This window comes from Toxorhynchites rutilus, chromosome 3, assembly GCF_029784135.1.
Source record: "Toxorhynchites rutilus septentrionalis strain SRP chromosome 3, ASM2978413v1, whole genome shotgun sequence".
Taxonomy (NCBI): Eukaryota; Metazoa; Arthropoda; class Insecta; order Diptera; family Culicidae; genus Toxorhynchites; species Toxorhynchites rutilus.
The window spans coordinates 97,379,805-97,395,863 of record NC_073746.1 but is presented as its reverse complement, the minus strand read 5'-3'; the positions used below and the strand labels follow the sequence as shown (position 1 = coordinate 97,395,863).

The 16,059-nt window shown below is 39.2% G+C and overlaps 1 protein-coding gene across 1 annotated transcript in view; it reads left to right on the top strand.

Moving 5' to 3' along the window:
- Positions 1–16,059, top strand: part of LOC129773330 (uncharacterized) — a 92,951-nt gene that overhangs the window by 51,690 nt on the left and 25,202 nt on the right. Inside the window, exons 7-8 of the mRNA XM_055776931.1 lie at positions 6,261–6,436; positions 6,497–6,749. Of these exons, the coding sequence (XP_055632906.1) occupies positions 6,261–6,436; positions 6,497–6,749 (429 nt within the window). The remainder of the gene's footprint in view (positions 1–6,260; positions 6,437–6,496; positions 6,750–16,059) is intronic.

The following is a 16,059-nucleotide window of genomic DNA, read 5'->3' as shown; positions in this document are numbered from 1 at the left end:
AATGTATTTGGTCGAAGTATTATATGGATAGAAAACATTAAAATAAACTCTTTCGCTCGAATGTATTCTTCAATTCCATGAGGAACTGGCAGATTATTTTTTTGCAACGATGGCATCTCTCCGGAATCTTATCGATGCTGGATGGCAACCAAACGAAAAAAGGTTCCTCGCGTATATGTGTGTGTGGCGGCTGCTCCGAAGTCTCAAGCGAAACCGTTCTTCGATGCTGATATTCTCTTGGTCGCCTTTTCAGTGGCATTACTCTCCAGGCTCTTCGTGACACCGTTCATCAGCGCTTTCATGATGAACGAAGTTAGCTTCACCACAACAGCGACAACATGTTCCAATCGCTGTTCAATCATAACTGAGTGGATTTGGTTGGTTGGTTGTTGAATTATAGAGGCTTTAAACTCATAGAGTTCATTCGCCTCTAGAGTGGATTTCTGAGCGGCGCTCGCTTATATATCGATTGGTGATTTCAATAGACTGTTTTGAAAGCAATTTTAAGGCTATTGAAACAAGTTTTTGGATCGAAAAGTAACAAGTATATAACGCGTAGACATTTTATCTTTGGAATGAAGTGTTCATAATACCATTTCGTTCAGTTGTTTAGGAGCTATTAACGCTCAAAATCTCGGTCTCTGACGTAACGGTTTCGTTTTCGAAACTTTGATTTTACACCCCGGTATAGAAATGAAAGACGTAGTCCTACGTCAAAAATATCACTACAAAGCTAAGTTGTTACTCATCATTCGACGTGTCGAAAATGAATTGACGTGAAACACATGTTCACATGTGAAAACCGCAATATAACATTGGGAAACAAATACTTTAAACTCGTTTCCAGACCGATTCATAAGCGCAAGCTAACTCGCTGAAGCCTACAGCTCTAAACTATTCTCTCTTTTTCCTTCAAATCAAAAGAATCGGTTGTTTTTTCCGGTTGTTGTACAGATCCGACTCATAAAATTATAGACTATAATAACACACTTCGAATTAGAATAAATTGTTATTTATTGCAAGTAATTTCACTTTAATGGATTCTTAGCCATGTTTATTTACATTTCATGGATGGGTTTTTGATGAATTTATCATTTATTCGCAGGTACTTTTATATGATATATTTTGCACAGAACAATTTGTGATAATTTTTGTTCAATTTTTTTCTAAACTATTCAATGGTATCAGCCCAGAATACCTCAATTGGGCGAATTTTTGGGCAATTTGGATGATGAATATCCTTTGGCAAAAGTTTTCAAATTCATACCTGTTCATGACTAACTTAGCACAACGTTCTGATCAAAATACTGTGATAAAATAACGAATAACAAAACAGTCCAAAAAGTAACACCGGTAGAATTAAAGAGCGGTTATTCACTACCCAGGAATGAAGTACTTTATTGTCTGCTCTTCACAAATGACGATACAGGAATGAGTAAAACAAATGGCGACGAAACCATAATCCATTTCGCCGCAGTTTCTTTGGTTCTGATGTGAATGTAAGGATGAACGTCGGTGCTGTGGGAAACGATCGATATTTACCAGAGCCAGTGGTCACTTATCCTCATACTCCTCCTCAACGACCACCGGCCATCAATGATTGTGGTCCATTCGCCCCAGAACATCTTGAAAACTGTACCCAAGCGGATAGTGAGTGCAACTGAAATCATTTCATCCGATGGACACCAGCTCCAAGGATCCTTGATCACAGATATGTCACACAAATTGCTTTCGAGTGTTAATATGTTTTAACCGTGTGCTGCTACGCTGTGTTTTCACGAAGCTGAAGTGGCTTTGATTATCCTGAAATACTGTTTTTTTTATCCCATTTATTTATTTATCAGGCTCATTAGCATTTTATCTGTAACAGAGCCGGGTTTTTATCGTGTAGATGTACATATGTTTATGTTTCTATAAATTGTAAATTACACAGTAGAAGTAGTAGCCATTTAGGCGTTAGGTTTTCTGTTCCATTACATTATGGTAAATTACACTCTAGTAGCCATTTCGGCGTAAGGGTATTCTATCTGTTCTTCTATTGTTCAGCAGACCGGACAGCGGAGACAGTTGATATTGATCATTGTTGGGTTATTTATAGAACAGCAGCCCGATGTTTCTTGCAGAGCAGAGCAGTTGTATGGATGAATCGATCTTTGTTCCACCGTGGATCGATTTCCATAGCTGATGATGGTTGCGTGGACGTAAGTATTCTATAGCAACACAAAGATGGTCAATTGAGGGCCCTGAGTTTGAACTCACGATCGATCGCTTAGTAAGCGAACGCGTAACCAAGTGGCTACGAAGACCCCCCTGAAATACTGTTGTTGCCTTGGTAATATCCTCTCCGGTCACGTTGAACAGTCAACGTAGCCAAGCGATGCCTCGCGCAACGTTATATGATCAGCCTCCAATAAGGACAAGCTCACACATGACTAGCGTCGCCTAACCTAACCAAAAGAATAAATCGAAAATATATTCGGTTATCGATAGTTTGCAATCTGTTCGAATTTGAGTTGAAGTTGTTCAAATATCTAATAACGCGCTTGGCTGCCTCTAGCTACAACGAAATCATCATATCGACTCGGCAGTACGCTACGCGATCGTCAATCCTCACCTCGTAATTACCGTCTTTTCTCGTTATCGACACTATCCGGATCTGTAGAACCACTTTCTTCACAGTCCGTCACTATACAGGTCTTCCTCTGGTTCCGAAGTCTTACACGGGACTCCAGTTCGAACTCTCCATTAACAGCATAAAGCTGCTGCTGTTCCGGGTCATCAATGCGCTCTAGAAACGTTAGCATCACGACTAATAGTTATCCGGTTATTAGTTTGGTCGAGGAAGTGATAACCTTTCTGATCTTGACTATAACCAACCAAAAGTAATTTGACTGTCTTCTGGACCAGCTTTGCCCGCTGCACATCGGGAATATGCACGTATGCCTCACAGCTGAAACACGGAAGTGTCCCATATCCGCCTTACGTCCAGTACACAGTTCAAACGGAGTTCCTTCGACTACTCGAGGTGGGAACCCCCGCCCAATGTTCGTTTGCTCATGTTGGCATTCGCCAACAAACAAATCGTCATCTCCTGCAGCGATCTATTTTTCCTTTCGGCGATCCCGTTGTATCGAGATGAATACGGAGTCGCTAACTGTGCTCTAGTTCCTTGTTTTCCACTCTTTGAACACACTGCTTTATCTTGGAGGCTTACTAATTTTTATTCTTTTCTATCGTACGCATCGAGACTGCGATGAAGAAATAAATTTCATCAGGCACTTGTTCAGAAATCTTACCCCATGAGTAAATTGCTTGCAAACATTCACTTCCTCGACAACTTTCTCAATAAAATCGATGTGTGGGGGTTATTTTCGGTTACTTTGGCTTCTTTGGGTTCTTCCACGTCACCGGTAGCTGTTTCGAGTACCAGGTCTTGATTAGCGAGCGGTGCATACGCTGTATACGTTTTACCGGACCTCCCTTGAAGAGGTCCGCTGCAAGGCCATCTTTACGAGCTGCTGTGCAGCTCGGCTAAACCACATTCAGCCGAGCTGCTGTGTGGTTTAGCTGAATAATGGGCTCCTTTACTTCACTTTTCGTAGGTGGGGTCGTCATTGCTGGTTTCGTATCTGCGCGTAGCTCAAGTGATCATCGTAGTGCTGCCTCCACCTTTCGATCACCTCCTTCTTTGTTTCTGTACATTTTGATCCGCGCCACATCATGTTCAAGACAGGTCTGCGAACAGACCAGATCTGTAGAATACGGAGGGTGCGGTAGCAATTCGAAGCCCAATTCATGTGATTTTGCTATCGTTTTCATTGATTTGTGATTTTTTCATTTTTTTTTTTTACAATAACAAAAGTTGCTTCACTTTCAGTGCTGTAACTTACGAACCAATCGACCGATTGCTATTAAATTTTGACACGTATCCATTGAAAGATTGTGCTTTGTGATAGTTAAGTTCATTTTTGCAAGAGGCGTCATCTATGAACCACCTTCTGAACTTTTCAGCCGAACTATTACACCAATGTCGATATTGTCCCCTTCAAAGTACTCTCCCCATCGACTGCATAGCACTGCCAGCGCTTGATCCAATCCTCGCAACATTTATTATATTCGATTTGCGATATGGCCATCAGTGCCATCTTCTTTTTCTTTTCTTTTTTCTGTATTATAGTGAGTGTTGAATACACATTTGACTGGTACGTCGCTCTCAATTTCCATTTTGTGGAAGAATGTCGGGAGTGAGAATTGAACTCGTGACCTTGAGCATGCGAGGTACGGATGTGACCACTACGCCAGGTCGCCTCCACAGTGCCATCTTCGATTTTTCCATTAGCTCATCTCGCGTGAAACGCGAAGTGGTTTCTTGAGTCTTTCGAATAGGAAAAAGTCACAGGAAGCCGAATCAGATGAATTCGGTGGTTGCCGAATGGTGTTCGTTTCGTTTTTAGCCAAATGTTCACGAATAACGATTGATTTTGCAAATTTTGCAAATTGTACAACATCAAGGCGCGCACAATAGCAGATGTTATCAATACAGCGTAACTTTTAGTAGTGTAAAACCATCACACTACAAATTTAATATAATGTCAATGACAGATGTGCCAACCTACAAAAAAAAAATAAATGAAAACGAGTGACTGAGAGCGCCACACGGTGGTGATTCCGGGAACTTTTTGATCAAGGTAGTATGTCATGGACGACTGACAGTCAGTGAGACTGAGACATTTCTAGCTGTCTGGTCAACTTCGTCCAGATTGCTTTTAAACTATGCTCATCACTGCGTTTAGAACGCAATTTTACCAAGGGGCTGTTAAGATGGCCGCCTTCTTGTAGTTAGCAGAGAAAATCATGAGCATAGAAATCATAACCTAAAATAAAACATGAAGTGCTTCGTGCGATCCTGCTGCAGTTTTTTGTTCGCAAATCGCAAAATAAAGCTTTCGGATGGATATCCAAACATCTAAAAACTATCCAATGTATTAATAAGCTACAGGCCAATGGCAAATGCTGAACATATTTGCATCAATATTGATCCCAAACAATACACAATGCACGAGCCCTAGCTTTATGCTGCCTACGCTCAATTTGTGTTGGTTGGGACAGGGTTGTCAAGGCCCTATGGTCTAAATCTCCACGGATGGGCGCTTTATCTTTCAATTACTGGTCTGAAATATTCCTCTTGGCAAACCAGAGCGTTTCATCGATGGCGATTTTGATGTCGTATTTGATCCAATCAAGGGGACTCAAATCAGATATAGAAGCTGACCACTTTTTGGATGGAACAATATCCGAAAAATTCACATGCACCAGTTCTGAGTAGTTTTTAATTGATGTGAAGATACAGAGTCCTATTGGAAGTACTATGGTTGATTTTTGTAGTATCGTTTCGCCAGAGGAAATTGGTTTTCAAAAAATTGTCAATATAGAACCTTCTGTTTATTTTAACATTAGGTTCAATGAAAAGAAGCGTCAATTTACAATTTTTGAAAAAAACAACAACCAAAAACTGTTACTAGATTGAAATTTTGAAATCTCTGAAAACTCTGTGCAACACTCAATCATTCAGCTGGTTATATTGATTTTGTAGCAAAAACGTTTTCCCATCCGAAAATTGAATCTCTCATCTCGTGTGTTGCTTGGGAAGGTTACGACATCTTTGAACTCTTGTTACCTTCTGCTAGTCAGTGAGACTGCGATATTTTTAGCTGTCTGGTCAACTTGCGTCCGCATTGCTGTTCAACTATTTTCACCACACGTGGGGTTCTGACGGGCCGTTCAAGTCTAGGTTTTGATTGAAATTTCCAAGACCAGACTTTGAACCATTGCATGTTGCTTTCTGTTCATTACATCTTACTTACATCTTCTTGGAGATGTCCCGCGGTAGCTCGTTTTTCGAAAACAATGGTAATACCTGTTATCTCTTTGCATCCATAATGTTCCAAGTAAACAAACGAATAAATTAATAATACAAACTCACACATCATATCGACATTTGAATATATTTAAGTATAAACCAATCTGATCTACCGTGTATGCCTTTCATGCACATCCTGTGACTTACCGTTTTGAGATGATTATAATTTACAATGGCTATGGGGAAGAATATTAGCCTTATACTTTTGCATAATTCAAAATGATGTTTCCCAATTTAACAAAAAAAAAAAAAAAGAAGTGAGAGTCGGGAACCGGGAAATATCAATGTACGTGCGAAGTACCGATAGTAATCAGCCTTCATCTCTCGATCCACATTTTAGCTTGGCTCAGTGCGTGAAGGGAATGCTTGCCTTCGCCATCTACATCACCCATGGTTTGGCCTGCTACGTGGCAATCGACATCACCTGGAACGACTACATGAAGAAACGCTTCGGCGAGTCAACCCGTACCACCTTCTACGAGTATATGGTACGAACGGTGCTGGTGTTGATAACCTGTAAGTTCAGTTGGGCATATGCGTTTACGAAATAACTATATTTTTTCACATGTATTTTAGTCCTGCTGGCGGTGGCCATTCCCAATCTCGAGCTGTTCATCTCGTTGTTCGGTGCTCTCTGCCTGTCGGCGCTTGGTATTGCCTTCCCAGCGTTGATCCAGACATGTACATACTGGCACGACCGAAAGGGTCTCGAGAAGGTTTGGATGATTTGTAAGAATTCTATCATCGGAATCATCGCCGTTGTTGGACTGGTCGTCGGAACATCGACAAGTTTGAAGGAGATCATTCTCACCTTCGGAGAACATGATTAGTCAGCATTTGAGGTGCGCATCTGTGCAGTGTCAATCGAATGCACCAGAGCCGCAAAATCCAGTGTGCGTGTGATATCCACATGATGTAGAAGTATTAAATCTTCAGCCAGGAAAAAAGCTGGCTGGAATAACACTCCACTCTAGACAGGACTCTTCAACTCGTTCAATTTTGGAACGAGAAGATAGAATCGAATCGACTTTCGTTTTTCAAGCAAAAACGAATAACAGTAATTCAGCATTCCTAATTAGTTTCGAAGAACATTATTTTGTAATTAGTAAGCGTATATTGTTTCGAAGTGAGACCCCACAGACAACTACTTTACTATGAGCTAGGATTAACATTGTATGATTAGTTTGTCCATTAATTGATGTGGATTATTCTTGTGCCAATTCGATTTTGTAGTAACCTCGTTGTTTATCCAATTGTGGTATTTAGTTGTATCATGTAACTCTAATTTGTTATAAGAAAATCAAAAGTATTCACACAACCTATAGACAAGTGTTAGCCTATTTAAGAAATTTATAAATAAACAATTATAACTTGAAAGGAAATCATTCAATGTTTATACGAAATAAAAAATCGCGACAGATTAATCTTTCTGTAGTATTCTATAGAATTATATTGGGAATACGATTGCAGGAAAACTTGTTTTTGTGCGTTTTTTTTTGTTATTGTCCATTTAGTTTTTTTTTCGATGGTTTATATGCATTTCAGTGCGAAAAAGCATATTTGCGTCTAAGTTATCCACCTCTCAAATCATTCCCATCCTTCCATCAAATGCTCTAAGTAGCGCACGACATGATTTCTAACAGCAACAAGTTTCGACATGCAACTAAAAGCACAACACAGCCACGCGTAACCGAAAAGGCAAACTGTCTTCCGAAAAACACTTACACATGTCCACGCGATGTGAAAATTCCATGTTTTTGTTTGAATTCGAACATGATTCTCGCTAGTGTTGAGTGTCTATCCCCAACACGAACAATGATACACAAACATAGACATGTGAAAACAAACACGATGTTTATAATTCAAGAACATCATGTACAAACATATCACCCGATGTCGCAGTATTCATTGCTTTCGTTTCGTTTCTTTTCATACACGGAAAGAAATTATTCATCCCAAAACATTTCTTCGTAGAATACTTTTTCACAGAAACGAACTTGAAATTTAGTTCGCATTTCAAAAATTGCACGAACTAAGAGGCTATAAGTTCATGCACCAAAATAAATATTTTTATTAAGGCTCATATGGCGTCAGCCTAACGGGGCCGGGAGTTCTATATTTTGACAATGTTTGCTTACAACTATGTTAGTAATATGTAACCGATTACTCGCGGTTGGCTCGAGGTTAGTATTACAAGTGTTCTCATAATTGTGATGTTGCAGTCTTCAGTGCTCTGTACGTGAGCCCGACATGGGATACTTCCTATTGGGATGTAGCTGACCGTTAATCAGCAACGACCCCCTAGTCTGCACCCCATATCTAGCGTGGTGCGTCTTTTTCGACTCGAGGAATCCAGGATGATCACTAGCCGGCGCAATCATCAGCTCGTGTAGAGTTGTCATGAGCGGTACAACCTTTGGCTCTTGTTGAATCATCAGTGGACTGCACAACCTTCGGCCCGTGTATCTGTAAAGAGTGTGTGTATGTATTGCCGCGACTAAGTAAAAGTTTATAGATCGTTCATGCACATTTTGCAAGTCTGATTAAATAATCCTTGGTTTCGTTCAAAGAAAACATTCTCTGAATAGAAAGAAGCTTTCTATTTTTTTTTTGCGTGCATGTTGGCAATTAAAGACTGGGGAGCCGACTGCATAGCGGGCGACGTCGTACAAATGCTGACCAAAAAAATAAATACCCAAAAATTAGTTTTAGATGCAACCTTCAGCGGCACACAGCAGAACCAGCAGAGAAATTTCAGCGGCTAAAACACACCATTAATTTCTCGATGTTATCACAAACTGAATGAAGGAAAAAACTAAAAGCTACACTTACACTGCACTACATATGCTATGTGTGCATGCTATTGCATCATCCATTCTTCTCCTCTTCTCCGCTCGTTTTATAGCTCGGGTCGCGATCGTCGCGAACAAGCAGTATTGGCCATTTGTATTCAAAGATCCAGCCAAAATTGTTGCTCCCGTGGTCGAGTGGTTAGCGTCACGCCTAACATGTCACTGCTGAATAATTCAATTTTAGTACTTGTTCAAATAGCTAATAATAGCGAATGTTACATGAATATAAATGCGTGCACTAAATAATTATATTAATTGTAAAAAACTCTGATATCAATCGACGTTTATTTTGTTCAGAACAGATAAAGAGGTTTATTTTATTTGCCCAATATTTTAAACGAATCAACCATTGTCATGATAGGAAAGCATTTTTTTCCATGTCAACATACCAACACACCACGCGTTGAATGGTGGTGGTGTGGTGTCCGATTCGCTTCTTCTACTCTACGCACTGCCGGTGCTTGGGGTGAAAATGCAAGAGAAACTGTACGCCATGTTCGAACATCATGTGAAACATTGGGATTAAACATCGTATGTCCAAACATACCACGAATACAAACATGTCACATTTTCTAACATAGGTACGAAAAAATCATGTTTGTACTCAAACACAAATCTGTGAACAGCAGCGTGGACATGTTATTCCGGACGCAGTGTTTTTTTGTGAAACATGGAAGACTGAGGCAAACTGTCACATCGAGAAGCAGGGAAACAAAAGAATATCGAACGGCGTGGATTTGAGTTATTTTCTTGGGAGAAACTTTTTTTATACGGTCCTTATGTATCGCACAAAAAAGTTTTTTTCAAATTGTGTACCGAACACAATGTTTTAAAACTACTGGCGAAGTTTTGCATGATTTTGTTACGCGATTTTTTTTTGTGCGGTCCCTATCCCCCGCACAAAAAAGGCTTGCCTGAACGTTCTCTCTGGTCTTTCTTGAAAATTTAAAGGTGAATGAATTGCATTTGACAACGAAATTATTTTATACTAGCTGACCCGACGAACTTCGTCCCGCCCAAAATAGATTTTTTTATTTGAAAACTTTCAAACATCCACATTTTCTTACTAAGTGAACGATAGTGAGTCCAATCTCTGAACTCTTCATTGATTGATTACCCTTTGACCCTTTACAATTTCCTTTTACTATAAATTGTCTACTACTTCTACAGAAAATTCGTCCTTATAATATAAAATTATTTTCAGACACAATTCTCGTTCAAGATTCTTCAAGCATTTGGAAATAACATGTTTCTCCGTTGCATGGAATACATGTTTGATACAGAGAATATTACAAAATAAAAACAGCTCAAATCGGACAATTCCTTCCTCGGGTTTAGGGCACACCAACACATTTGGCCTTCCATTTTTGTTAATATGGATAGAAGATACAGGAATGGGTTATTCCGTCTGAAAATCCTTTTCCACTTTCAAACAAAAATCAATGTCGTTAGCGCCAACATCAAACGGACTAACAACGCTCAGCTAATTGTATAACATATGAAAATTAAATTTTCCGAATTTTCCGAGTTTTCTCTCCGCTATATTGATCTACGGGAAGAGACGAATACAACAAAATAAAGAAGGCTAAAATCGGACCATCCCTTCTTCGGGTTTTCTGCTTACCAACAGATTTTTCCTTATATTTTTATTTATATAGATATAAGATATAGAAATGCGATATTTCGCCTGAAAATCCATTGCCACTTACGAACAAAGATCAATTTCGATAGCCCAAATATCGAATGGACTAACAACGCTTATTATGATGTAATTTTCGAATATGTGGGAATTCAATTTTCCGAATTTTCCGACCTTCCTTCAGGATTTTCCGAAAATTTTCCGATTTTTCTCTCCACTATATTTATCTACGGAAAGAGACGAATTCAACAAAATACAGGAGGCTCAAATCGGACCATCCCTTCTTCGGGTTTTCCGCTTACCAACAGATTTTGCCTTGCATTTTTATTTATATAGATAATTCGTATGATGACTTCAGATATTTGAAAATTAAAAATTGAAGGCGAATGTTTTTTTTAGTTTATGCCTCTATAGTTAAAAAATTAAACAATTGAAATGAAACGAGCTATCGGGATTAACTGTGGAGGAAAACAATTTAGAGTCCTTGAAAGTGTCAGTTATTTCCGAGGTTTTTAGAGACAAGTGAAGATGGTTGATTGATCCATCTTGGCCTCACAGACACAGAATACGAGTAGTTTACATTCTTCTTCTTCTTCTTCTTCTTGTTTATGTGCTTTATTCGAAGAAATTTCTAACATCTGTAATCAAAACAATAGTGATTTATTAAAAATGCGTCTTCGGCATACTTTACAACTAATATGACGTGACTAAATTTAGGACCAGTTCCTCTTTGCGGCTGTTTCGAGTTTCGACCGATTTTTGAAAAAAAAATCACTGTTTCTCGGAGGTATTTCGTGTTTTTCGGATGTATTTATTCGGTGCTTTTGTAATGCCGAAAGCGAAACCACGGAAATTGCACGTAAACACAGCGGATGGTTATCCGCAAAATATCCCTTTAATGCCCTTCACAACCGCGAAAAACCCGAAACGACTGGACGCCTAAAGAAAACGACCGCGAAGGATGACTGCCATAAAGCGAGCCTCCAAGCAGCGGCGTAGTGAAGGGGGGGGGGACGGTTCAGCTTTCATGAAGTATTTTTCGCAATTTTCAACAAGGCTCCAGCCATGTCGAGTTCAAATGGAGGACTTAAGATTTTGTTGAGAAAGCAAAACAAAAAAGCCGTATTCAAGGGTTTGTAGACCACTCTTCGAACTCAGGAGGACAACACGCTTTTAAAGAGAACTGATGAAATAGTTTTCTTTTTTCGCAATTTCAACTCATAACATATGCTCCTGAGCTACGTAAGTGTGATGGTAGAATGATTGTCAGAAACTCAATGGAGTGCTCATTGTAAGGTAAATGATTTGTTGGTTTGGTTTTATAGTATATTTTCACATGTCTCACATGTTTTAAAGGATTATAAAATACACCTTCTGTTTGTGTCAATGCGCCCCTCATTCGAGCTAACTTTTAATCGATCACCAGAGGATTATTTGACACGTATTCAGACCTTTTCTGGATTATAACACTTTCAAATATTGTACAAATCATGCTTGCACACCATTTGTATCAGATTTACATAACTAAACCATTAAATTAACGCATTTTGATGAACTCAATTCTGATCATGAGTTGTCCAATTCAATAATGTTGTTTTGTTCACATGATTTCTATGGCAATCGCTTGGCGCGCTGCAGTTTGTTTATTGTGTCCTTCGCGCATAGCAGAAATAAAGTTTCTCTGTGTTGAGTGTGTGAGGGTAATACTTTTAAAATGCCCAAGAAAAGGCAATATTCTGAAAAAAGCCTAAATTATGAATGGATCAATATGATGACAGTAAACTCAAGCAATGATAAATGCAACATCTACTTGAGAATTCGAATGTTTTCATTCAAAAATGGTGATTTCTAAGACTGGACAAACCATGATCAGAGGTGGTCAAACCATGATCATAATTCCTCTTTATTTTTATTTTTTTATTCTTTATTTTTGAGACTTTCAGCCTCCTGGGCTGGTTCGTCTCAGAAATTCCTCTTTAAGTAAAATTGTTAAAAACATAAAAAATTGAATAATGTCAACACCTTATGGTAGTATTAGCAACTAAAGATATGGGGCTTTTCAACAAACCCAAACTCGTAACGATTATGTGTGTTTTTCATGAAGAAAAATCGATTTGCATTTACTAGTTGCGTAAAACACCCCAAATCGGACAAACCAAAATGATTTACCCTAATATTGTGACATCAATTTATGTGAACTACGTTTGGCTGATCACAGCCCAAGTTTTGTGAGATCCTTCCGAGAACTAGAATACTAGATCATGTAATTGCATTGCGCCTTCTTCCAGCAGTTTCCCAGGTTTTCACTTTCCTGTGTTATCTGTACTTCTGGTGCGATGTAGTACGTGAAGTAGATCTAACGCAGAACTATTTAAAAACCAAACGATTTTCTCTGAATAGCGATACGACCAGACTCGATGCACTGGTAATTTTTTCCTGTTGCAGAAAGACATAGAAAGGTTTTCACTGGATGTTACAAGAGTGATAAAAGTCGTCAAACGAGTAGCCGATATTGTTAGATCAATTCAAGCAAGTCACATGTTAGCAGTATCTGACAACTAACTGAAAACGTCCAAACTGAAAAATGTCTACGATGAAATTTTGAACACGGACATTTGAAGGCCGCAAGAATTTTACTGGCCGATATTAATTATAAGTCTGCATTGAAAGTGTTACAGCTCATCGTGAAATGCGGCTTCTAAGAAACTTCTTCTTCTTCTTCTTCTTCTTTGTTTTTAAGAGGCTTTAAACTTTGCAGTTCATTCGCCTCTTTCTAAGAAACGCTACCAAATTTTTGTTTAAAAAACGACGTTAACGTTTGACTAGCGATTACTAGCGATTTACGCGTCTGTGGCACCTAGTGAAAGAATACACAAGCTAAATCGGGTCGACATATGATTTTAACAAGATGGTGCCACGGGATTGTCTCTTGTACCGGGTGTATAAGATCATGGATCAGTACCTCTACGCCCAAATCCTAAGGGATGCTATGCTGCCACACGTCGAGATGCCCTCTGAAATGGCAGCTCATGCAGGATAACGATCTGAAGCACACCGACAAGACCGTCAAAAAGTGGTTCCAGGATAACAAAGTGGACTTCATAAAGTGGCCAGCGCCGTCACCGGATCTGAACCCTATAGAGCACCTATGGGAGATCGTGAAACGAAGAAGTCGAAGAACTGTGGGATAGGATTCAAGCTTGTTGGTACGCCATCCCGGTCACCACGTGCCAGAAGCTGGAGGAATCCATGCCGAACCGGGTGCGTGAGGTGATGCGTAACAAAGGTTAAATGACCAAGTTACATAGGCGTTACATAGCCGTTTTTTGATATCTCATTTTTTCGATTTTTTTAAAATCGCTATTTAGAGATTTTTCATGAACAATATCTATTTTTTATCATAAATGGCCGCCGTTTTGGCAATTTTTCGAATTTTCCAAAACCTCTATGTAACGCTTTAGGTATTGTCCTAAAGCTTCAAAATATTCATTGGAATTTGTTCTACGACACCCCGTTGCTTCAGAACCGATACCACCAGCAACGTACCGATTTTCAGACAGCATCTACGTAACCAGCTGTTAACAGCGTCATAATCATTATTCGTGCACTCAAAAAAATGGAAAATACAATACACGAACACTTCACTTTATTCGTAACATCCGAAAAAAAATCCACGAAAATTCATTTTTTTTTCGACCTTCCAGACAGGGGTCCCCCCTTGAGGTAGTGAATGGCAAATGCTGTTGAAATCTCGTTTGAGGTTTCGTATGGTATCTGCTTCCATCCAAGAATTACATCCAATTAATTCTTCATCGATACACCGTCTAGCAATTTTCTGTACGTGTTTAATAAATTGAATCTTATGAATTCATGGATAAGATTAAACGCTTCACTAGAAAGTTAGAATTGGAACAATCATCTTTCATTTCAAATCTGTCTCGAAAGGGTTAAACTGAACTTTTAGTTTAACCAAGGGTTGATTCCATTGAAAATAAAACAGGTTTGAATCTTCACTGATTGGCATTCTAATCTTAAAGAACATCGCATTCGTTCTGCGCATGTCTCGATTGTTCGCTATACGCCACAAGTTCTACTCTCCCGCGAAGCAAACATTTTGATTGCGATGAAAACCCAAAAACCAAATAGGGTAACACGGGGTGATTTGGTCATATGGGGTGAGTTGGTCATATGGGGTGATTTGGACCACCCCTTTATCACAAAAATTACGGCTCAACTTGGATTGTTTATGATGTCATTTCCTTCTATTGTTGAACCGTATGTACCTAAAGGAAAAAAAACTTTGGTATAACTTCACAAGTAGAGGGAAACGGTAGCATAAACACAGCAAGCACTTTGATCGTTAAAAAATGTGAGTTTTCCGATCATGGTTTTAAGGTTTTTCCCGCTAATTAAACAAACTTTTCGTGTATTGTGCAGTAAAGTTCTGTTCGCCTACAGAAGAGAAACAATTTGATGCAGCGAAACTGTAAGTTTGACAACAATAAATGAAATTAATTGCATATTAATTTTTGCGTGTTGTGTGGGGTGACATGGACATGTTTCTGTGGGGTGAATTGGTCCTACAGGTTTGAGACTTTTCTTTGGTCTAATTGATTCCAGATGCCGCTGAATTACAAAAATAGGATGGACAGACAACGTTAGAAGAAGGAGTAGCTTGAAAGAGCAACGCAGGCCATCGAGAACGGATTTTCTTTGACCAAGCATCGAAAGTGTTTGAAAATGCTCGACCAACAGTGAAAAGATTCAAGCAGAATTCGAGATGGTGTCAATCCAACTTTTTTGGTCTGGAATCTAGCCAAGACACCTGGTATCGATCCCAAAACATTGTTACTGATTGTAAAATTATCCCAAAATGCCTTACATAAACATAAGTATGTTTTTTTTCGATGAAACACACACTGGACCAAATCACCCCGCATCAAATTTTAATGTCCAAAAAATCATCTCTTTTATTTTATGACATATTTGGTAGATTGAAGCTTTATATAATGATTAAACATTATTTATTGAGAGAAAATAAGTGTAGCTCAGTATACAATGTGACATTTTTTTATTTAGACCGTATTGGTTTGGAAATATTAGGCAATTTGCTTAGGTCGTCCAAATTCCCCCCTTTTCCCCTAAATAATCGGTGTGAAGATAGCGCGCGGATGTTGAAGCTCACCGTTACGAAGATTTTTTCCTGCGAGCGGATCCATCACGTGCTTTCGGTAGAAATTTTCTCTCTATTCTCAGTGCAAGAGTGGCAACAGCCCCTGTTTGCTGGGGCCAGGTAGGGTGTGTGGGTGGTAGAGTCTTTGGCACGAATCCATTCTGTTTTCATCGTTTGTAAACACAACAACTCTTAGCAGCCGCTGGGAAAATCTGCTCTCAGTTATCCCAGTTTCATCATAGCACTCGAGTTGAACTGAGCGCAACAGACTGACAGAAGTGGTAGGTTTTTGGTTTTTGTGCGAAACAGTTCCATCGCAATTCAGTGAGGTGTTTGACGAAAAGGATCGCTCTTGGATAAATTGCATCAAATCGTTCATCTGTCCCAAGATCAAGGCACATCAAAAAACATTGAGGATACTCAGCCTTCCGTTAGTGTTTTGTAACGAATTATGTAACACAAGTGCAAAGAGCAT